The 25,009-nt window shown below is 43.3% G+C and overlaps 1 protein-coding gene across 11 annotated transcripts in view; it reads left to right on the forward strand.

Annotated features, from left to right (window-relative positions):
• Nucleotides 1-25,009, forward strand: part of BRSK2 (BR serine/threonine kinase 2) — a 485,481-nt gene that overhangs the window by 204,962 nt on the left and 255,510 nt on the right. For 10 of the 11 annotated variants that reach the window (XM_073347213.1, XM_073347209.1, XM_073347212.1 and 7 more), the window contains exon 2: nt 18,294-18,388. In XM_073347213.1, the coding sequence (XP_073203314.1) occupies nt 18,294-18,388 (95 nt within the window). Of the gene's footprint in view, nt 1-17,839; nt 17,862-18,293; nt 18,389-25,009 lie in introns of those variants that run through there. The other variant, XM_073347211.1, reaches the window with a different exon arrangement.

The raw sequence follows: 25,009 nt of genomic DNA on the forward strand, positions 1-25,009 counted from the left end.
TAGACTCCGAAACTGCATCCTCAGCTGGTGTAAATCACTGTAGCACTATTGAACTCAACAGAGCTAATACAGTGAAGTTTTACCAATTTACCAAGTCTTGCTGCCAAGTGTGAATGCTTCTCTCCTTCCTTCCTCCAGTCACTGGTGATAGTGAAAGTCACTCTGCATTTTATTTTGTCTAGAAAAGCTTCTTGAAGTATTGCCCTAGCCCCATTGCTAATTCACACCAAAGCAGAAAACCTTTTGTAGTGGTAAACACCCATTTTTTCATGGTTTGTGTGTATAAAAAGATCTTCTGTACTTTCCACAGTATGCATCCGATGAAGTGAGCTGTAGCTCACGAAAGCTTATGCTCAAATAGATTGGTTAGTCTCTAAGGTGCCACAAGTCCTCCTTTTCTTTTTGCGAATACAGACTAACACGGCTGTTACTCTGAAAATTGTAAGGAGAGTGATCACTTTACATAAGCTATTACCAGCAGGAGAGTGGGGTGGGGGGGAGAGAGAACCTTTTGTAGTGATAATCACCCATTTTTTCATGGTTTGTGTGTATAAAAACGTCTTCTGTACTTTCCACAGTATGCATCCGATGAAGTGAGCTGTAGCTCACGAAAGCTTATGCTCAAATAAATTGGTTAGTCTCTAAGGTGCCACAAGTACTCCTTTTCTTTTAACCTGAGTAGGGGATTTAGGGTGGGATTTTCAAAGGGAGCCTAAGGAATTTAGGTGCCCAAACGGGACATAATTGCCTAACTCTCTTAGGCTCCTTTAAAAATCCCAGCCTTACATAGTGCTTAGAGGCTGCATAGGGCCTTATGTTGGTTCCCTGAGCTGGAGCGAATTTCACCTTACATTTGGTACATCATCATCATGCCTGTCTGTGGTCATGTCTTAATTCCCTTTAATCTGACTAGAGCGGACCCCAATGCCCTCTATCCCAGTCCTTCCCTTTTGGCTGCAGCTGTGGCCAGCCTCAGTTTAGACAAACCTAATCTGAGAAATAAATTGAATTTCCTTGTGTGTCCCCCCCCCCCCCGCGTCCCCCCCCACTCCGCCTGTCTCCCAGAGCCTGCAGAGGCTTGCAGACGAGTGAAGGGGAAGGAGGAAAATGCCACTGCCTGCAAAGCAGAGATGTCACAGGCAGGAGGTGGCTGGTGAGGTCATGTATACACAAAGGTATACATCAACAAGTAAAAATGGTCCCCACAAAATCTGGCACGGGTCCTTCTGCAGCTGGAATCTATGCTGGAGATAGGCTAGAAGCCATGCCGTTGTTAAGGAGCACAGGGCACAAGCGTCTTCATTCACTAGGGTCTCTCACTTGTGCAGCCCTCTCCATTTCATTGAGAGGCAGCATGATCTAGTGGGCAGAGCACTGGAGTAGGACTCTGGAGATCTGGATTCTGTTTCTGGCTCTGCCACTGATCTACTTCATAGAGCTCAGGCCCAGAAGGGACCATTATATCATCTAGTCTGACCTCCAGTGTATCACAGAACATTAAATTTCATCCAGATACCCTGACAACTTCAGTTAGAGGAAAACATTTCAGTCCTCAGAAGACTCAACTGTTGTGTGCCACAACAGAGAACAGGAGGGACCGAGGTACACCAGTGCCCAAGGCCCCTGCAGTTGCAGGGAGTTGATTAGGTGGTTATACCCAGATGATCCCAGCAGGCGATCTACACCCCAGGCTGCAGAGGAAGGCATAAACCCCACAAGGTCCCTGCCAGTCTGACCTTGGGAAATATTCCTTCCCCACCCCAAATCTGATGGTCAGTTTGACCCTGAACATGAGAGCAAAATGTACCAGCCAGGCATCTAACAAAGAGGATTCTCTGTACCATCCCAGAGCACTGGTCCATAGTAGTGCCCCCTACCCCTGCCACTAGCATTTGTGAAGAGGTTAGCACAGGGTTGCTTAGGGCAGCCCAATGCATTGTCTGTGTCAGAGTGTTATACAGAGTTCAATGTAGAGCAGAATCCCGCCCTCTGTGAGGGAATGCTGCAGATTTTAACTTAAATGCCCTATAGGTTCACGAATAAAAATGCAGATTTCTTGCTAAGAGTTAACACTTACTGGGGGCTATCTGCATTGACCGCTGTTGGGAACAGCTGGGACTGGTATAGCTGTGAGCACCTCTGCAATCAACACTTCGGTCTCATTCCCTCCAGTAACACCTCTTAGGGCAAGCAGGGTGTGGGTAACTGTGAGTTCTTGACAGAGAAGCTGATCCACAGTCCACTGACATTAATGAGAAGTTTCAGAGTAGCAGCCGTGTTAGTCTGTATTCTCAAAAAGAAAAGGAGGACTTGTGGCACCTTAGAGACTAACCAATTTATTTGAGCATAAGCTTTCGTGAGCTACAGCTCACTTCATCGAATGCATCCGATGAAGTGAGCTGTAGCTCACGAAAACTTATGCTCAAATAAATTGATTAGTCTCTAAGGTGCCACAAGTCCTCCTTTTCTATTAATGAGAAGCTTTCCACTGACTGTAGTGGGCTTTGGATCAGGCCCTGAGAACTCTCCTATACCAACCTTTCCAAAGAGCCCTGCTGGGAGAGGTGGAGATGAGGCTAGCTGTGAGATCTCCCACAGCCCACACTCCCTCCAGTAAGTGATTCCTGCAGGGAAAAACTGGAATGGGGACATGCTGCCAAGGTACATTTTGATAGCATTGCTTCACGCTACTGTGCTGTGGTTTAAAAGCCAGTAGTCTCTGCGACTGTGTGTGTGTGCGTGCAAACATTTTTCTTCTGAAAGGAAATTGAAATTCTTTTTCTAGTTTTGCAGGCACAGCTGATCTGGCTCTGGAGATGATAATATATTGTATTTCATAAGCACTGCCTTAAAATAATGAGGAGTTGGGGCCTTTTCTGCTCTAAAGGTATACTGAAGCTGACCTCCTGCTCTCTGTATAAGGAACACAGTGAGCCAGGAGCGGTGCAGCTTGTAAAACCTGAGCTGGCAGTTTTTGTTCTTCTCAGCCTAGACAGCGACAGATGTCTTCCATTCCGTGACCCAAACCATTACTCCCAAATTAAAAACAGTACATTTGGAAGCTGCGGGAGTGGGTGATATGTCTGTTTTTGCTGTTCATTCAAATGAGAATAATCTGACTGTTTTGACCTTTAATCCTTTTTTGGTAGCTTTCCTTTTGTACACTGGATTTGGGGTTTCAGTTCTTTCTTCTCCCCAAGTCAGAGCTATTGTATTATTTTTTGGTCTGTGATCTAATTGTGAGAACTCCATATTTTGGCTTTCCTGCTCTTTGTACAGAGAAGAGTCCCATGGGATGAGAAAAACCATCTTTTACAACTGTGTAATGGGGGCTCTAGCCTCACAACCTGGTTCCGTATAATTAATTCAGTCTGCCAGAGAGGAGCAGGGAGGACGTAAGGCATTTAAAGATCAGTGGGCCTGATCAGGGCCGGATTAAGACTCTATAGGCCGGTGCCTACGGCTCTAGCTCCCAGAATGATGTGATTGCATCAGAATCTCAGGATTCATTTAAAAATATATATATATGTTTCTTGGCTTCATGGTTGCAAACAAACACTTGTAAATATGAACCAGATGTAACTGATACAGTGATGGTTGCCTGACTCTGAGGGGTCTGAACTGTCCATTCATCTCAGTGGGATGTTAACTACTCTTGGGGACCCTGGCATCACCAGTCCAGAGGAGGACTCTGTATGGCAGGAGAACAGTGCATTGGGCTTGACCTACCATTTAAGCAGACACACTTTGGCTTCTTATTTGGGGAAAATACTGGAGGCATCTCTATGTATGGAGAAGGGACTCCTATTGCTCCTGAGGAAAATGAAGAGGGCCCCATGCAGTTTTCCCTGCCTCTCTGGGAGAGGAAGGAGACCCCGGCTGTTGTTACTCCAAATAGGGAATGGATCATAGCATAGGGGTAGGGCTACTAAGAGGGAACTATGTGGGGGCCCATGCATAGGTGAGCTTTAGGCCTTGGATTGCCTTAATCCAGCCCTGTGCCTGATTCTCCTCTCACATACGTCAGTACAAATCAGGAGTAACTTCACATAAGTCAGTGGAATGACACAAATATAAAACTGTTGTCAGTGAGAGGAGAATCAGGCCCAGGGCTCTCATCACTACTGTCTTGTTATTAGTATTGATTTTTTTATAGGGGAAGAACTAGAGTTGTAGATAAGCCCACTGCCTTTAATGATTGTTCCTTGCATTGATAAAGTGACTTTTTCCTTCTTGATGCAGAACAATCCCAGTTAGAAACAGATGGCCTCAGCTGTAGAGTGTGGATTTGGTTCCAAATTTCCCCAAAGATCAGGGAAGCTGCTTGGATCCAGGGCTTTGATCGAGGCCATTCTCTACTTTGTAACCTTCCTTCCATGACAGAGGGGCACAGGTTCCTGTCTAGTACTGATAAAGGGCCCAATCCAACTCCCATTTAAAGTCTATGGGAATCTTTCCAGTGAATTCTGTGGGAGATGGATTGGGCACCTAACTAGGCTTTGGAGTCAAACCCCACACCTCATTGACACCTCATCGACCCAGGTGTCGATTCAGAAACCCAGCAAAGTTGGATGCGCTGAGTCAGCTTCTGGTACTTGGCATTTTGTTCATAGCATAGGTGCAGCGTATCCACATTTTCTCCTGGGTCATTACTAAAGAGCAGCGTATCTGCAGTCGGTGCAAATCCTCTTAAAGATCTATCGGTTGGGGATTGAGAGAAGTCAGGAAGGCACAGCAGGCTATATCAGCAGTGAGCTCTTCGGATGAAGTGTTAAGTGGCCAGCCTCATTTTGTGAAGAGTGCATCCTCTGGCTTTTTTATAGGGGTCTTCAGTACCAAACCTCCTCTCCTACCTCAAGAGATTTCCAATTTTGGGGAATGCCATCCTTGTTATGATATTAATTAAATTGGAATTTAAAAACCTTCACTTGTTGAAGGGTTGAAAGGGGGTGGGAGATCTCACTGGTTTTGTGACTACAAAGTGAATGGTAAGTTTGAATTTGTTCTGGGTTTAAACTAACTCTAGGTTGTATCCGCAGCTGTATTTAAAGAAAACTCTCCAGGTTGTGGAATCTTAGAATGAACTAAAGTGAAAGTAGAACATACATTAAAGAGCCAGTTCTGTTTTAATCCCAGGTTTTTTTCTTTCCTACTCCCTTCCTGATTTGGCATTGATTGACCAAGTTACCTAGGCACGTGCCTAACTTTAAGCATGTGAGTAGCTCCCTTGAAGTCAATTAAGTACCTTACTGAATTGGGGCTGTACTGATTGTGCATCTCATTGTAAATACTTTACACAACAATACTTTGCACTGACTCAGCACTGTAAACTTTACAAACATGAAGCCCCACTCTTGATCCCACTGAAGCAAACACTGTATCTCCTGTAGTCTTCAGTGAGAACAGGAGTCAGACCCTAATTATGTCTCATAACATTCTGTGATAGACAAATACTGCTATCCCAGTTTTACAGGTGGGAAACTAAGGAACAGAAAAATTAAATGACTTTCTCAAGGTCCCAAACTGAGTCAGAGGCAAAGTCTGGTATTTTCTATTATTATTATTATTTTATTACACAGCCATATGATTACATGGTGCCCCAGAAAACAAATAAAGGCAGATTCTCTTTCCCCACAGAGCTTTCAACCTAAGACAAGTCAAGAAAAGGAGGAGATAACAATACAGGGAGCAGTCAGAGATGGGAAGAATGAGAAAAAGACAATATAATGATGCAGTCACTGAGGCAACTAATACTTGTGTCTAGAGGGCTGTGATAGTAAAGATTTTCCTTACATTGTGCTATTTAATTTATAGTCTTAGGGGGTTACCATCATTATTTATTTGTATTGTCATAACACCTAGGCCGAATGTGCTATAAAGGGTTTATTGGTTTGAGTTTGAGATGGGTGCATTGCTCACAAGTGGCCGAGCCACAACTGAATTATTCAGGTTATCTCAAATGAATGATGATCAACCTATGCCTTCATGTATTATTTATATACCACATATGTAGTTTTAGTAAGATTTTGGAGAGTTTTCAAAATTGCATTGGGATTATTTCTTTTCGCCTTCCGCCGATAAACCCAGATGCCTTAGTTACTGTGAGTTCAGCTGTGTAGGACTCGGAGGAACCTCTCTAAATGTCTAAAAATCACCCAAAGTAACTTTTCTATATCTCAAAAATGTCACACTTGTAAAGGCTGATCTCTCTGGACAATTTTACGTAAGAAGAGGTGTCAGGTCCCTTAGGGAAGCTGGTAATCATCCTCCTGTTTCCAGCTCTATAGAGCCACAAGGTATTAGCCATTAAAGTGATGACATTTTTAGGTATGGAAAAAAACAGTCACTTGTGCAAGATTGAATCTTGGCAATTCTAGGCCTCAGGAAGGGGTAATTTAGGGGGAGGGGGGAAAATCCAGCTGTTGGAAGTTGCTCATGGCTTCAGAATGCTAAATCCAAGTGGAGTCAGATTAATGGGTAAAGGGCATGTGAAGTGATCAAAGGTTCATGGTAAATAAATGTATCATATGACTTTGCAATATATTATGTGGTTCCTCAGTACGTCACATGGCTGTCACTTCTGTGTATGTGCTATACTTTCATTTTTATTTATTGTATGTATTTATTTAGTGTGAAAGTGACTACAGACTATAAGTCCCTTTTAAAAGAGGTGGGATTTGAGGAGGGATGCTGCAGTCACTGGTGGCTAAATATGGTCTAAATAAGGGTTTGGGGGCCGAACTTTAGGCCTTCCTTTAAAAAAAAAAGAGCTCAGCCTAGAAACTTTGATAGGGTTCTCTTTTAGATTGCAACCTCTTTGTCCTGGGACCCTGAGATAACGTAATATTACATCTGTGTGTGATGACATTGAATCATGAGGTTTGAGCCTTATGCTTGATGCATATAATAAATATTATACTCTTAAATTGCCCAGCTAGTTGTGGTTGGAAAGATGAGGGCCCTTGAAAATTTGAGATGGGAAATAGATAATTTTCAGACCTTGTTTGCAGTGTACCTGGGCACATCCATTACTGGCAGCTTTTTGCTCTCTAGGAACTTGGGATCCTGAGACTGAAGATGGGAAATGGATGATGATCAAGCACTTCTCTTATTTTTTCAAACTCATCCCACCCTAAAGCCCAGGCTTTCCCTCTGTGCTGCAATTGAACCTGGAAGGCTGGTGAAATTGACAGTGAGATGAACTTGTTAGATAATTACCTGTGAAGGTTCCCTACACTGATTACATAAACCCCACTGGTTGGGGAAATCCTTTTAAAGGAATATCTGCTAATGGACTAAAACACCTGCATATATTATTACAGGCTACTGGGATGCTGAAGGGTTCCCAGCTTGCTCCTACCAGGTAAACCTGGTGCATCTCACCTCTTTGTCCCAAGCATGGCCCTTAAATTGTCCGTTCAACTAAGCTGCAGCTAATATGATGGGTAGTACTGAGTTACGTTGAGCGCTAGATGTAATCATCCACACAGACCAATAGTAAGCCTCAGTCTCCTTGACACACCTACTCCCTTATGCTCAAGAGCACAGGGTAAAAAGGGACAAAGTGTGGATGGAAGATAGGTGAGTCTGGAAAGACACATTAATCATAATCATACAAATAAGACAAATAGCTGAGTTCTCTCTTCTTTGGCCAGGTCTCCTGGCAGTAACTGGGGGACCACACTGTGGTGTTCTCAACAGATGTTTGCGCCAAAGCCCACTGACAGCAGTGGGAGGCTTTCCATTGACATGAGTGGGTGCTGGATCAGGCCTAGATTTAGGATCTGGATCCCCGGTCCATGCTAACCATGCTAGAACAACTATTTTTCTGCATATAAAAGCCGGGGCTGGCATTAGGGGGTAGCAAGAATGGCAATTGCCTGGACCCCATGCCAGAGGGGGCCCCGTGAAGCTAAGCTACTCAGGCTTCAGCGCCGGGTGGCAGGGCAATCGGCCCTGTGCTTCAGCCCCATGCGGTGGGGCTTTGGCTTTCTGCCCTGGGCCCCAGCAAGTCTAATACCAGCCGTGCTTGACAGCCCCCCTGAAACCTGCTTGTGGCCCCGGGCCCCTGGTTGACAACCACTGTGTTAGAGCATCAATCCTCCTCAGTGGATCACTAGACCAAGGTAGGACAACATGGCTCATTACCCAGATGCTACCTAATTACACTGACATGTTTTTTAAAAGTTATCTTATGAGGGATAGACAGTCAGGGCTCTTCTGTACCTCGTACCACTTTCCCTTGTGCTTGAGAATAGCTGCCCTCTGGCACCTACTGGTAATGGATTAATGAGCTCTGAAGGTGGACTTTGATCTCAAGGAGGTTTCCTCAAGGAGGAGCACAGATTCTCAGCTTCTGGGGCTGGCAGATTGGGGTCAGAGGCAGAATTTTCCCAGGGCTCATCCAGAGCTGTGAAGAAGGCAGTTTTCACTATTGCAGCCATGAAGAGCTCTGTAATGTTGTTATATCTGTTTAATTAAAAAATGAAGCCACTGTCCTCTCCTCTAGTCCATGAGGAGCTTTGCCTGGGTGTTTTCACACGTGTCTTCTGGAGCTGCCACCTGTGCCTCTCCAGTGGCAGCAAAGTGTAGTTCCCCAAGTGTTTTGTGAGGGAATGGAGAGCTGCTCTGAGATAAAAGCCCAGCTGGTAGGAAGTCACGAGCTGTTGAAAAATCCCAAGAAACTTCAACTTGTTTAGGTTGGCTTTTTTTTCCCTCCACCTGGTGAAACAAAAGCATTTTAATAATGGTGGCACCAATGTTTCCATTGAGGTTTCGGCTCTGGTTTCCCAGGGGAGACTTTGGACATGTGCATGTGTGTAGTAAGTCGAGGAAGGCAGCATGTCAAAGGAACGCCTCAGTCGCGTTCTCTACTCCGTGCAGCTGACACAAAGAGTTTGCAAGAAGTACTGCTATGCAAAATATTGTAAGCAAGAGACCAAGATAAAAATCACTCGAGCTGATCTCAGTTCTGTGTCTTGATCCTGCATTGCTCGGAGGATGATCCCACCATCATCTCCACGGCACACAGTGTGAAACCTAGCACTGGTGAACTAATGTGTGTTCTCCCCGCCCACCCCCGGCTCTGAGCCCTAAGAGAGTGAATCCAGGCTGTCGTGATTTGATGTATGCCTCCCCATTGTGTTCTGAGCCAGGAAGTGAGAATCCTGGCACTGATGAGCTGCTCCCTCCATGCTCATGCTGAAAATTTGAACGCTGGCTTTACTTCTACTGTAATTACAGTTTATTCAATTTAGAAGCAGTTATTGCACAGGCTCCTTAGAACAGCCTTCCAGCCCTGGAATCTTTGTAGAACAGCTCATGGTCAAATTACTTCATTACAGGGCACGGTACCTCCATCCACATCTGTTTAGATTTATAGATTAAACCACCACACCCCCACTTCCAGTTATAAACTGACACCATATAATTTGTATGTCACTTGATATAAGACTGTGTTTATTTTAAAGACAATAATTAGAGATAACAATTGCTATAGAAAAATAAACATCTGCTCAATGAGGGGACCGAGTAATTAAGACAATTATTGATTTCCATAAGCAAGATGCTCTGACACAAACTTATTGCAAATGCAGCTATGAAAGTAGGAAACGTACTGTGAAGAACCATAAAGTTACGGACCAGAAAAACGTGGTGAATGAAATAGGAGCTTGTCAAGGTTCCTCCCCCACTCTGAACTCTAGGGTACAAATGTGGGGACCTGCATGAAAAATCTCCTAAGCTTATCTTTACCAGCTTAGGTCAAAACTTCCCCAAGGTACAAAATATTCCACCCGTTGTCCTTGGACTGGCCGCTACCACCACCAAACTAATACTGGTTACTGGGGAAGAGCTGTTTGGACGCGTCTTTCCCCCCAAAATACTTCCCAAAACCTTGCACCTCACTTCCTGGACAAGGTTTGGTAAAAAGCCTCACCAATTTGCCTAGGTGACTACAGACCCAGACCCTTGGATCTTAAGAACAATGAACAATCCTCCCAACACTTGCACCCCTCTTTCCTGGGAAATGTTGGATAAAAAGCCTCACCAATTTGCATAGGTGACCACAGACCCAAACCCTTGGATCTGAGAACAATGAAAAAGCATTCAGTTTTCTTACAAGAAGACTTTTAATAAAAATAGGAGTAAATAGAAATAAAGAAATCCCCCCTGTAAAATCAGGACGGTAGATATCTTACAGGGTAATTAGATTCAAAAACATAGAGAACCCCTCTAGGCAAAACCTTAAGTTACAAAAAAGATACACAGACAGAAATAGTTATTCTATTCAGCACAATTCTTTTCTCAGCCATTTAAAGAAATCATAATCTAACACATACCTAGCTAGATTACTTACTAAAAGTTCTAAGACTCCATTCCTGGTCTATCCCCGACAAAGACTATAGACAGACCCACAGACCCTTTGTTTCTCTCCCTCCTCCCAGCTTTTGAAAGTATCTTGTCTCCTCATTGGTCATTTTGGTCAGGTGCCAGCAAGGTTACCTTTAGCTTCTTAACCCTTTACAGGTGAGAGGAGCTTTCCCCTGGCCAGGAGGGATTTCAAAGGGGTTTACCCTTCCCTTTATATTTATGACAGAGCTGCTAACAAGAAATGAAATAGATATTTCTTTTCAGAATTGTATTTTAGATGCAGTTTTGCTAGTAATAATACTTAGAATTTACACAGGGCTTTAGATTTTTTTCAAAGTTCTTCATAAGGATTAATCAATTAATCCCCCTAAAATCCTTGCAAGGTAGGTAAGTAAGTATTATCCTTATTTTACAGTTGTGGAAATTGAGTCGCTGAGGGCCAAATTCTAATCCCTGTTACATCAGTGTAAATCCTGCGTGACTCCATTGAAGTCAGTGTTGCCATCTGGTGTAACTGAGTTGATTTAACCCCAAAGATATTTGTTGTGAGGGGTAGAAATCTCACATTTTATAAACATTTTCCCCAGCTTCTTCTGTGTGTGAATAGTTTTGTTTGCTGCTTTTAGGACTTCATTGTCAGAAGTGCTCTGTTTTGGGGCATGCAGATCTGTGTAAATACCTGTGTGTGTACTTTTTAGTCAGGAACATCTGATAGGATTTACAAACGCAAATCCCAGTTTATATGAGTATGTAAATTCTGTCATTTATATGCACAGGTTTTAGTGCTGAAAAGTGCATACACAGGTGATTACACACATACACATGCAGACTTTCAGAGCCATATTGAGGCCCCTGTGAAAATAGGACTAACTGGGGTATGACTAATGTAGTTTTTGCTCTAGTTTTAACTCAGACTAATTCATTGCCAGTGCTAGGCTGAGCCCTGAGGTAAACCACAAACATCTGTGTCCTGGAGTATCTAGATTAGCATTTGCAATTAGTTTATTAATTTATTAAATTAAAACAAGAGCAATATCTTTAGTCTGGACAGACTCCTAAGTGATAATTCAAATGAGCAGGATACTATTGTCTGGAATGTAGCCAGGGCCCCTTAGTCCATTCATCTGATCTGATTCGTGATTCTCTTCCCTCATTCTCATCCCACATGCCCAGGATGTACAAGCTAGGTATAAGGTACAAGACAGGGCCTCTCTGGCTGCTGCCTTTGCTGACTAGGCAGGGCAGTGAGCAGACCCACTGTTCTGGCAATCCTAGTGTCAGCATTTCCTGATTTTCATTATCTACAGCAATTTGAATGATTGTTTTTAACCCTTGAGTCCCTTTTTCCAGTCTTTGGGTTTCTCCAAAGCAGAGAATGGTAACTGAGCCAGAATTTGTGTGAGCTTTGAGATACTGATAGATGTCCCATATGGATTTGAGCAAGACCACCGGTGCTTCTCGCTATGGAATAGCATGGAGCCTCTCAACATTCAAATAACTCTTTCTAAAGTAGACGCCAGAGCATTTAATAATGACCAGAACTTTTTATTTCTATTGCTCCTTTCTGGACACATTGCACAAATCTGAAGGTTCTTACTGATATGTTACTCAGACAAAACTCCCATTGAAGTCAGGCAGAATTTTGCCTGAGTAAGAACTGAGTATTGACATGCTGGTTTTGGTCAGTTATGTCTAAGTTTTGCCATTGCTTTTGGTGGGGTTGGAATTTGACTCTGTTTCCAGCAGCCATGAAGTGCTCAACCCTGTGGCCATAAGTAGCTCTTGGGCTTTGGCGTTTCATTTAGAGTTTCCAGGAACTTTAAAGTTGCTTATGTGTTGCTTCTCTGAATATACTATACAGCATTTGTGCCGATTCATATGCCAGAAATTATCTAGCACAAAAAAGCATTTTATCCACTTAGTTGCCACTAGAGAGATGGTTACTGGCAGTTAATAATAAACTTGTTAATTTTAAGAATGCTTGCACTTAAAGTATTATATGGCCATATTTTAAAGTGTCCCTTTCTTCTCCACTAACTTGGTACTGGATATAATGGCACTGATCTAAATAAACCAAACTGTCCAAAAGCTCTGAAAAAATTAAATGATATTAAAAACAAATATGCACATATGGAGTCTTTGCTGATATAAATGGGCGGCGCATCTTTATTGACTTCGGGGAAGCTATGCTCATCATTAGCTGATTATCTCGACCAAAGATTTAAAAGGTGCAATAATGCCCTGTATAGGCTGAGACATTTCCCAACAATTAGAAAAAACATTAAAAACAAATTGGGCAGACAGGTCACCGAGCGGGCTTCTAAAACAGCTCCCAGAATTGGCTCCTAAATGGGGATTGCTCTTTGGTCCCCCATGCTCACAGCAATTTAGATTCCCAGAAATGGACAGTATGCAGTGTTCATTTTATAGGCCATCTTTTTGAATCAAATTATTTAAAATCTTTTCAGCAGTTCAAGACCCAGTCGTCTTCCTATAACAGGCAATTATCAGTATTTACAAATATAACATTGATTCATTTTCTGTTCGCAGAAATCTGAACACATCTCCCCTAATTAGTAGGGCATAATTTAACTAAATTGCTATTTATGTTTATAATGCACTCATTTACATAATAGTTTTTCAAAAAATCAGAACCATGAAACACACATGAAATTTCCTATAACACTGGAAGAACGGGAGAACACATGTGCATCAACACAGAATGTACCATAAATACAATATTTAAAGGACAACGTTACTTCTTGATTCATGATCTTTACTTGAACCCTTCCCAAAAGATAATCTGTCTTCTGTTGGCATCCTCAGGAGAGGCCAAGGTTTGGATAGGACTGAAAAAATAACTGCCCTATTACTCCTGGAGTGTCTCTCACAGTAGACAGAAATAGGGCTAATGGCCCCAGAAAGACCCTGTGCTTTTCTCTGGTTCACTAGCTCCTAGGTTAACACATTACACAGGGGTCCTTATTTTCCACTGCCTTGCACCTTGTGTCATCATTTACACTTGTGCAAAAATCATCATTCTGAACTGGTGAGGGTTTATACTCACTTTGTACTGATATAAATCACTATGCAAGGTGCACAAATCTGAAGGTTCTTACTGATATGTTACTCAGACAAAACTCCCATTGAAGTCAGGCTATCAGGCCTAAGTTGTCCTTAAATCCTGCTCTGGATTGAACAGCAAGGGACAGCTGACTACACTAAATCCCATACAGATGGGTTTGTGTACACTGAAAAAGAAAGTGTGTTCTTAATTCGGGTTAGCTAACTCAGGTTAGAATAGCAGAGAAGACATAGCATCTCAGCTTTTAACTCCGGTTAGCAGCTCAAGTTCACCCCTAGGCTTACGATTTAACCATAGGTTTGTCAGTAGGACACTATAGCATTAGGACGTGAAGGGCAAAGATATTTCCGCTCACTCTTCTTTTCTCATGTCAGCCTTTCCCTTGTATCATTGGTGGGTTTCCTTCTTTCTGTTTGGTGGAAAACAGCAATGTGCTCTTATGAATTTTCAGTTTCTGGCTTTTAATTATAAATGAAAAGGTGATGATAGCTCTCCTCACTCCCTTCCTTTTCCCCCAACCTGAAATTAGAGTGCTTCATTCCTAGTGAAGCTGAGGCCCAAGGAAGACTGACAAATTGTCAACTGTCTGCATATCATATCCTCATCTGTAGCAGCCCATTTTGTAGACCCTGGATGTTGATACACATGGGGTACCCTGGGATAGAAAGTGGAAGTCCCTTTGGCAGTGAGAAAGGAGGGAGCAAAGTATGGAGGTGGGATGTTCAGATGAATTGTTATGTAAACCTTTTATTTGCATTTGCTTGATTCCCAGTGATCTCTGCCTGCAGGGGCTCTAAAATAAAACACTGATCACTAGTCTACACTGAGGGTTTCTGCCCCTGGTATAGCTGCACTGGCTCAAACCCTAAAGGTAGACTGGCAAAGGCATCATTTGCACAGGTGCACCTTGCCTCTGTTTAAATCCTGGATAAGCTGAGCCAGTGCAAATTACAGCATACTGTTACCTTAGGGATTGCACTGGTGGAGCTACACCAGTGGCTGGCCAGAATGTATGGATCGCTTTGCACCTCCAGAAGTGTTGTACAAACAGATTTTTAATTAATGAACTTCTTTAACTCAGAGGCCTGAGAGCTAGCTAATTTTACTGTAGAATAAGAACCGAAGAGGAACCGATCCAGGGCTTTTATAACAACGCCTCTGCCATGCCCTATTAGGAAGGCTGGAACCCTGGATCCTCTGCTCTATCACTTCAGCTACAGGAGTAACTCCTTTAGTTGATTTGCATTATTAGGTTCTTATCCCCTAGACTAGCCACTAGAAGGAAACATAACACACCTAGCACATTACACACTCTGTGTGGCAGAAGAAGCTCATCCTAAACATCTGAAGCGCACAGGTGTTCAAATTCCCTTACAATCCACCTCTGTTTAACAACTCCCCACTATGGGTTATCAGGAAGGATAGCAGCCGGGACTTTTCAGCTCCAAAGCCTTTACTGCTTGAACTAAAAGAGCAACTTGCTTAACTACTAGCAGTAGTAGGCTCTTATCCTTTACGTGGATTAGCCACTAACAGGCCACACACACACACACACACACAAAGTGTCTCTTGCTCGTAGCCATCATGTGACATTGGCAAGCAAAAATCCAAAGGAAAGGTTTAATTTTTCTTTTTCAAATATACACAGTTAAGCGAATTTGGGGCTGGAGAAAGGTGCTGGATTGAGAGCCCTTGAGAATGTCGTCCTCTCTCTACCTGCACGTCAGGCACAAGACAAGCAGCACTAGGGCAACCTTCCTTTATTTGTATTTTTTAAATTTGGCTTGGAGGGAGAGAGAAATTCCAGTGATCTCAAATATGTAAGGCCTAATTCTGTTCTCTGTTACGCCAATGTAAATCTTGAGAAATTCCTTGAAGTTAGTGAAGTTAACCCATTGTAGAACCAGTGTGAAAGTACAATCAGGCTCATTGTCTGGTTTCTACAAGGCATGTAGTGTTTCTCAGTGTTTAACATTTATTAATGAGGTAGACACAATGGTTAAGCTTGAGCTTTTGACATTGTCTGACAAGTTCGTGGCCAGGGAGAGGCACTGGACAATGAGACACTGATGAGTGGCGTTCTGTTATATATTTCTCCCCTTTCAGGGAGTCCCTTGCACCCACCCACCCATCCCCAGTCTGTATACTGCTTGTCAGTTACACACAGGGACCAACACTCAAAGAAGAAATGGAGGTGACTTACCTGTAACTGGAACTTCTTGAGATGCGTGGTTCCTATTTGTACCTTCCGCTCTGCTTTGGATCTTACCTGATTTGTGGTAAGAGGAGGAAATGGAGAGGTGTCGGCTTGTACTATCTCTTATGCCCTCTGTCTGGAGCACAAAGAGAGCAACTGTGCACATGTGGGCCAACAGACACTGCTTACTAAGAATCTCCAGACTTGGATGTGTGGCACACGTTTACCCATGTGTGGGATAAAGATAGGGAACTCACATCTCCAAGACTTTCCAGTTACACATTAGTAGTCTCCACCTCATCCTTAATTGTTAACACATTTGAATTCAGATCCTGCAATCTAAGGTACCAGCAATTCAATATAGTACCTTAGGGGAGAACACTACTGCTTCAGGTTAGTCTTTTGTCACCTTCACTGTCCTCTCGCAGGCGGCGTTCTGCATGGTGCAGCCATGTAGTGCTGTACCATTGCAACAGTGGGGCTGCTGGGAATCCAGCTACGAAGAATACAACTGGAAGTTAAGCCAGAGTATTTTAGTATGGGGCAAGGGGGGAAGAGTTAAGGCTGATGCAAACGTGATGCACTTCTTCTTTTTGTAAAAGACATTCAGAGCTCTGCCTCACGTCGGAGGCCAGGGGAAAGCGATGGACAAAGAGTAAATCTGTGCATAGCCACAAGTGATTAGTGCCAAGGAGTCGCTGTCCAGTCAGAGGAGTGGAGCCAAGGAGGAGCAGCAATGGTAGCATTGCACTGCTGTGAGAGCTGTGCACCAGCAATGCCGTTAATTTATTGAGTAGACTGAATTTAGATGCGGGCACGTGGTCCGGTCCTAGAACAGCTGGGTGCAGGGAGTTGCCCAAGGCAGCGGGCAGGCTGTTGCTGGACCTAACTTCAAATGGGTTTGTCATTGCTGAGCTCTTCGTTTCTATGACTTGTTTATGCTATGGCTGAAGAGTAAAAGTGCTTTGTGCCGTGCCGGCACTTGACCAGCTGAGTTTGAACACGGGTTGTGTGGTGTGCGAAGAGAAAGTTCCAACAAACCTGGCACACAGTGCAGAAGAGGGAGGGAGCTAGAAAGGCGGGTGGGATTCATTTCCTGGGCATAAATAAGGGTATTTTCACAGTTTCCAAAGGATGGTTTACAGTGATGTAAAAAGTAGGCATACATCTGAGGACAAACCATTGGATTTAGTGGTAGAACCCCCATTCACTCCACTGGGGCCAGATCTTTCTGAGACACAGGTTAATATGAGTCCATCTGGATGTGTGGTTTGCCATGTGAAAAGGCCTCCCAATGTTCGTTGTCTCTCAAGGATCCAAATCCACTATATTCAGCTTATAAGTAAAAAAGATGGGTTTTTTCCTCCTCACTCTAAACCCCAGTCTGGGCTCTGAGAATTAAGCAGGATTTTTTCCATTTTGTGCAGTGCCATTGGTTGCACAGGTCTCACTGATTCAAACTTAATAGACAGTTCTGTTGATGATGCACAAGAAGTAATAGAATCCAACAGACTCTCCTGCAGCTGTGTTGGCTCTGCAGTGCTGATGGGAGTAAAAAGCAGCAAAAACTTATTTTAGTCACTAAAGGCAAGCAGATCTGACTGAATACACACAGGAAGTAGATCTGTTGAGTAAGAAGGTGTCATTTTTATGTTGCTACCCTTCAGAGCAGAACCGTACTTTATGGAAGGGAAGTTGAAAGGTAAAGGGACAGATGCTAGTTTAACACTAGTGTAAATTGAGCGATCTCATTGGAGTTACTCCAGATTTACACTATTGTAAATGAGAGAAGAATTTGACCTATAGTCTGTAATAGCTATTGATATCCCTAGTGCCAGTTACTGGTTGGTTTTATTTTTATTCGTTTAGGTTTGTCTCTGTCCCAAATGTTGTGGTATCATCTAGATAAATGGTCGGAGAAGGATTCCCTCATTCTGTTGCATGTATGACCATATAACTGCCCTGAAAATTATTTTGGGACAGGAAACCATCAGTGGGTTTCAACATTGCATCAGAACATGTTGATGCTTTTGCATGCTGTGATAACATTGCATCATGATGTCCATTTGTCCGGCAGGAGAGACTGAAATAGAAAGATGACAGCCCCATTAATTGTGGCAGCACTGGGAGAATTTGGAAGTGATCTTAGGCCAGGTCTGCACTATGGAATTTTGCCAGCACAGCTCCATTAATCAGTGGAGTGAAGAGGTATGATCCCCGATGGATATAGCTGTGCTGGCAAAAGCCCCCTCTGTAGACACAGTTATATGGGAAGAGCTGCTCTTGAGCCAGTATAGCTCATTTGTCTTAGTGGGGGCCAGAATAAGCAATACTGTCAAAAGCTCAGTTTTACTGGTATAAGCTACGTCTGCATTAGAAGTGCTTTGCCAGTATAACACTGATATAGCTGTACTCTCAAAGCGTTCCTAGTGTAGACATGGGTTAAGTCCTAGTGCTGCAGGATCTTCTGCAGTTTATTCATTATTCACAGGGGTTTTTTTTCCTGGGAGTAAGAAGGACTAATGGAAAAACATTTGCATATAAATAGCCAAACTGCCATGTAAGATGCTACCAGCAAAGAGCTTAACAGGGGATGTCTCTAACCATCTTTCTCTCTCTATCTCTCTGTTTCTCCTACAGGGCTTGTGAAGTTGGGGGTTCACTGTGTAACATGTCAAAAGGTCGCGATAAAAATTGTCAACAGAGAGAAGCTCAGCGAGTCGGTGCTAATGAAGGTAATTTTCTAATGGGAGATTTGAGGGGGGGGAAGCATAGTTCTTGGCTCTGTGGCTTCTGTTCCATGCAAAATTAATATCTTTAATTATGTTTAACAAACATCCCTGTCAGTTCTAGGACTGTGCTGTGCATAATAATAATAATAATTCAGGGGTGGGGGCGGCTGGAATTAAAGAGAAGGAGTATGCATGTGCTTTAATTAAGAGCAAAATTAACGGCCAGCCTCAGTGCTGTTACTGCTGGGCTATGGCAGATGCATGTGTTGGGGTTCTAAGTTCCACCAGATGGTGTGTGATGCCTGTTACTCTTGGAGATTGGTGAGGACATCTATTCTGTTATGTGCGTGTTCTTGCTGCTGTTCTGTGGTATGGTTTCATTCTGCTCTTTGATCTAATGCACCAGAACCTCGTCTGGTGTAAACTGGTATAGTTCCATTGATATCATTGGAGCCATGACATTTTAAACCATATAAGGATCTAGCCCAATGAGTTTAATTACCAGGAGAACCTGCTGTTTTGTTTGTCTGATTTGATGAACAGCAGGGCCAAATACAGCCCTGACATGAGTGGAATCAACAGAATTGCACGGTTTAAGACAGCAGTGAATTTGGCCAATGTATGGGCAGTTTGCAGCCCATTGTTGACCACATATGGCACATTCCACATTAGTGGAAGACACAAGTCTTTTCACTATTGTCACTGTGAGGAGTTTCGTTGTGTGTGCGCTTATGTATAGTAGCTATTTTCCAGTACTAGTAGGTACAACAACCTCACTGGGAATGGAAGGAAAATTGGGGATTGAAAGAACACCCTGCTAATTTTAGGTCCAAACTTTAGATTTAACAGAAAAAGGGGGTCAGCATTTCTTCAAGTGAATGGAAATATTTTCAGCCTTTGTTTTTTGGAATTTCAGTGATATATTTTCCTCAACCACCTTCAGCACTGGGAACTCAAATGGCCATGTGCTAGTCCACAAAATCCAGGAACTGAAATAGACTGGCAACAAAACTAGAACTTAAAGGGCAACTGCCCAGTCTAGTTTCGTTTTCTAAGGGGAGTAAAATGAAAAAGTAAATAAACTGCATACCTGGCAAACATTAAACTAGACTTTTAATACTTTGATTAATTAGTAACACAGATAAGGAATTTATTTAACATGATTTTTATGTTAATTGTGAGACCCTTTTAATGTGCAGTGTCTTATATCAAAGATGTTATTTGTCTCATTGATATTTCATTGAGGGGGGGCAAAGCAGAACTTCTAGCATTGCAAAGTGATCCCTTTGTTTTGAGCTGATTCACTGTTGTGTTACTCCAGTTATGTGTAAAACTGGAGTAATGCATTGGTGGCCCTTGTTTCCAGGGATAAGTGCTGAAGAGTGTCACATTCCCTGTGCAATTCTGCAAAATTCTTCTCTGCAGGACACCATGTATTGTGATTTCCTGCTGAACCTTTCACATCACTGCCCACAAAACTTTCTCTTACTAGGGCTCTCCACTGCATACTCAATAGGCTGCGATAGCATATGGAAGTGGAGTGGGTATCTCATTTATTACATAAATGTAGTGACCAAATGTCTTTTCAGGATTGCTCTATGTCTGACAGTCAGAGACGAGGCTTTGGTTCTCTTAAATTAAGTTGGGGAGGACTATTAGCTATTTTAATCCTCAGTTCTTCAGGAGAAGAACTGAGGAGACATGAATTCAGTTACTCCCAATTCATACTACAACATCACAATACAGCTGCTGCCAGCCAGCTGGCTGAGAGCCTACAGGGCAGAGTCAGCAGCTACAGGGAAGAAGCCCAAGGTGGGGTCAGATAGTGTGTGGCTATATGCTGCCAGTCCCATCCTGCAAATGCTCCCTCTGGCTCCTCAGTCCCAATGGCAGGCCGTAGCTCTCTCTGCCAATGGGCCACTCACCTCAGTCAGTGGATCCAAATGTTGCATTCTCCACAGTCACTCTCCCAAACCAGGGCCCAGATCCATGGAACCTTCCTTAGTCTACCTCTGAAATGGATTTGATAAACATTTCCACCTGCAGTATTGAGGATGCAGAACTGTGGCCATTTACCCTAGAGCATAAGGAAGAAGTCTGCCCTTCAGCATCTAAAATAAGCACCAGTGGCCCACACAGCATGCAGCTCTCTCCTGCAGAGGACTGCCATTGTTGTTCTGTCTGTATCTGCTTCTTAGAGCTTTTCTCTCTCCAGTATTTTTTCAGCTAGCCCTTTTTTCTGTGTGTGTTTTGTACATTCAGGGAACTGGCCCTTCTCCCCACAGCTGCTCCTCATCTGAACTTTGCAGAATTGAGAGGCATTTGGTAAAGTGCTTTCTAATCATAGCGTAATACTATCAATATTTCTGGAGAGAATAATTCGGAATTGAAGCAGCTGGTCTCAATTAACAGAACTGCCGCTGTGGAGATGACACAAGAGCAGGCGTGGTGCAGCATGAAGCTGCAGTAAATGTATAATGTGAGCCCCATTAAAGGGACTGGATTGTAGGTAGACTGCTAAGCAGATGTGTATGGGTTGTCTGTGGAGTAGGCACTTGGTGTTCTTACACTTTCATGTTGTGCATAAATCCGAGAGTCGTGCTTCTTGCATAGGTCCACCTCTGTCATGGTTGGAACATTGATTTTAGGTTGAAGCAACAACAATGTGTAACGTCTTAGACCCGTACAAAAGACAGAGGGCCTGATTTTGACTTCACTCCACTTTTGCACTGGTGTAACCGATTTGAGCTGGATCATCCATCTACATGTTTGGTAGCATCCATTGATTTGTGGACACAGTGGGCCAGATTCTTCTCTCATTTACCCTCGTGCAAATTAGAAGTAACTCTGTTGAAGTCAATGGCGTTATGGCAGTTTTCTCCAGATGGGGACCTGGCTCATTAACTTCAATGGAGTTACTTCTTATTTGTCAGCAAGAGGAGAACTTGGCCCAGAGAGTCCAATGTCCATAAATCAGTAGCCATTACTGACAATACAAATTTGCAACCTGTGGATTTGATTTTCAATGCCAACAGGGGAATTGAGCCACACAACCCCCACTGAAATTAACATGAGTTGTGTGACTAAACTGCCTAGTCAGTTTTGAACATCTCAGCCTGTGTGTTGCATGTTAAGTTTATATCCTCTAGAGCTGAGTTACTCTATGAGCTGCTCATTCACAGTCCTCCAAACATGGTGGGGAGATGGAGTTTGTGGCATCCTGTCGCTTTAAATCTAAAAAAGACCTTGTGAACTCCATAGCTAGCATTCTGGATTCTACAGCACTCTGTGTGGTGCTGCAGATTGGAAGTTCTGCACCAGCATCATTTGCACTTTAAAAAGGAGGATTTTAATGAATTAAAAATGAAAATGGTAGTACAGGATAGTAGCCCTTGTGTTATTTACTATAATATTAAATTCCATTTCATTTATGCTATCCTCGTATTTTCAGGTTTTGAATTTGCGGCAAACTTGTCTACTGTCAGTGCCTCACTGCATCATGTCAGTTGTCAGAGGTGATGCTGGAGCTTTTGGCAGATGGATTGGGAGCAGTTGTGGCTTTTGGCACCTACAGAGGTGTGGAAAGGATTTAGGGATTGTGAGATAGACAGAAAAGTAGGAGATTTCTGCTAAAAATAATCAGCAGTGAGGTTCGTTCACAGTGGTGACAGGTTATTATTTTTTTTATTTCAGAGTTAATACCCCCTTTGAGATTAATGTGATCATGTCACCCCTCTCAGAGCTACTGTTTCAGCCTATCTGCAGATTCAGGCATGAGCTTATACTTTGTTCGTGCGTCCAAGATTTTCTACCTGACCATAAGAAACATAGTTATGTTTATTTAAATGGACGTTTAGATTCTGGAGCACAATTTCTCAGCAGGCGGTCAATTCTACAGCAAGTTCTGCAGCAGTGGACTCACAGAACACATGGGGCCCTGAATAACTGCAGCAAGGGGTGCTAGTAATATTATAAAGAATTGGCCTTGTAGCTGATTGGCTAAATTGCAGCTTTAAGTCACTGCCACAGGCTGGTGAATGTATCCTGTCAGCATGTTATTCTGAAGCTTGAGCTGAATCTTTATATATCCCTCCAGAGAAAGAGATGTGTAACAGGAGTATAGGAAAGACTCACAGGACATGATTTCCACTTGTGTTACAGCCTCTTTTCACTACCCTGGCAATTGAAGGGTAGTCTAAATGAGCTGGAAAGTGGGCATAATTTTCTGCTACAGTGATGTGAAGTGGTCTTAGTGCAATGGAGAATTCAGGATGTGGTATTTATCCATGAGTAATGAAACTTAAAAGCAAATCATGGTTCTTTGTTCAGTGATCATTATTTTGAATTGTAGCTCAAACCACCGTTATTAAACCTAGGGCACGGGTATTGGATTTCCACAGTTAGAGCGAGAGCTTACCAACGGTAGTATTACCCATTCCCACAAGGGGACTCTCAGAAGAACAGGAAGTAAGGTATGCATCCTGCTTCGGATAACTTCCCAAATTGTATAGGAAGGAGCCCTTCTGGGTTTAAGCAGTTAGTTGGGGCAGTGTGTGGGTGTCACAGGGAACCCTCTCTCTGATATAGCTGAGGTGTATTTGGAAAGTTTCTGTAAGTCACCTGAAACACTGCCAGAATATGCACAGCTGCTTTTTGTTTGTTTGTTTCAATGTGTTTTTGGTGAGCCGTCACGTGAAATGTTTTTCCTGGAAAGGCTGTGCTTGTGGCACCAAGAGGAAGGTAAGAGGTGAGTGGGAAAGAGACGGTGGCCTTTGATTAGTTGCCTAGACACACAGGGATCCTGAGAAAACCACAGGCAGGCACAGGCTTGACAACAGAGAATTGACCTACATTTGCCTTTCTTTGTGTGCATGTGTCCTTTATTTATTTTACATCTTGCCTTGTGTGTTGGCTTTTAATGGAGGCTAGTATCTCAGGGGAGTGGACCCCCTTCATCATTTTCCCTGTAATGTCACACATCTAGGAGCAAAGAATGTGGCCATGCTTATAGGATAGGGGGCTCTATCCTGGGAAGCAGTGACCCTCTGAAAAAGTCTTGGGGGGCCCTGGTGGATAATCAGCTGAACATGAGCTCTGAGTGTGATGCTGTGACCAAAAGGACTCCTGCAATCCCTGGATGTATAAACCAGGGAACTTCAAGTAGGAGTAGGGAGGTTATATTACCTCTGTATATGACACTGTTGCCACTTTTACTGGCATACTATGTCCAGTTCTCGTTACCACAATTCAAGAAGGATTTTGAAAAACTGGAGAGGGTTTAGAGAAGAGCCACCACAGAAAAGCTCTCCTCAGGAAGAGACTGAATAAATACATTGCCCTGGCAACATGCCCTAAAGGTCAGTCCTGTCAGTCCAAGGCAGGGAAGGGAATTCCAGAACCCATAGTCTTCTCTTGGAATGCCTAGCTTCCAAACATGTTAATCTTTGGACTATCAGCTTGACTGTACTAGCTGACCACATGGCTAAGTTGGGGTCTGATCCAAAGCCCATTCAAGGCAATGGAAGTGTCCTGATTGACTTTGATGGGCTTTGGATAAGGCTGTGAGAATACAAAGAAGCATTTGGTCGCAAAGGTACACCGAAAGAGAACCTGTTTATGACTTTTCTAGGTTTTTTTTCCGTTCTGGCATTCAGTTTTGAAAGCTTGCTTTTGATAAAATCCTCATAAATGACGAGGTGATAAGGGACATTTTGTGTGGGTTCAAGACAAGTGTGTCTCATCAACAGACCCAACCAAAACCTATAGCAGGAGTTCAAAAAAACTTCAGGGGGAAGCTAATCTCTTTCTCTCTCTGTTTTAGGGCATATCTATACAATCCTGTAGTCTGAACTGTGGGGCAGTGTAGACATGTCCTTAGAGCTAAACAATGCCATTAGGGCCAAATTCAACCCCAGTATAAGAAGGTCAATATTCAGTGGAGTCACATCCTCTTACACAAGGGCTGAATTAGACCCAGTTGAGGGCAGGGGGAGTTCAGATGGACTCTCCATTAGCATAAATTTGCTCCAGTTGCAGTCAGCTGGAGTTTTACCATTTGTAACCGGGGGTGGGACTCTGAGGTGGCACCAAGCATTCTCTCAGGGTTTGGCTGGCTGGTTCCTGCTCACCTGCTTCAGTCTAACTGATCTCCACATGTGGAGTGGGGAAGAAATTTTCTCCTAGGTCACATTGGCAATGACCTTACAGGTTTTTCACCTTCCTCTGCAGCGTGTGGGTTCAAGTCACTTGCCAAAGTATATCTCATTTAATCATTTCCCTGCCATTGCGGGGGCCTTAAGCACTGGTGCATCTCAATCCCTCCTATTCTCTGCCTATGGTACATAATACTCTAGTCACCTGTGGGCTGCAGTGCTTTGGTCTCATTTTGGTTGTTGGTTTAGTGTGCAGGTGCTGGGTTGTGTCGGTGGCCTGTGATACCCAGGAGGGCAGACTAGATGATCTCATGGTCCCTTCCAGCCTTAAACTCGATGACTGTATGTCTGCCGTGGAAGCGAAGTTAGGCCACTTCTGAAAATCTCACCCAGTAGGTACAGATTACCAGAGAAACAGAAAATCCGTTTATTTTTCCAATGTACTGTGTTCAGATGAACCTAGGACACTGGG

This window comes from Lepidochelys kempii, chromosome 6, assembly GCF_965140265.1.
Source record: "Lepidochelys kempii isolate rLepKem1 chromosome 6, rLepKem1.hap2, whole genome shotgun sequence".
NCBI lineage: Eukaryota > Metazoa > Chordata > Testudines > Cheloniidae > Lepidochelys > Lepidochelys kempii.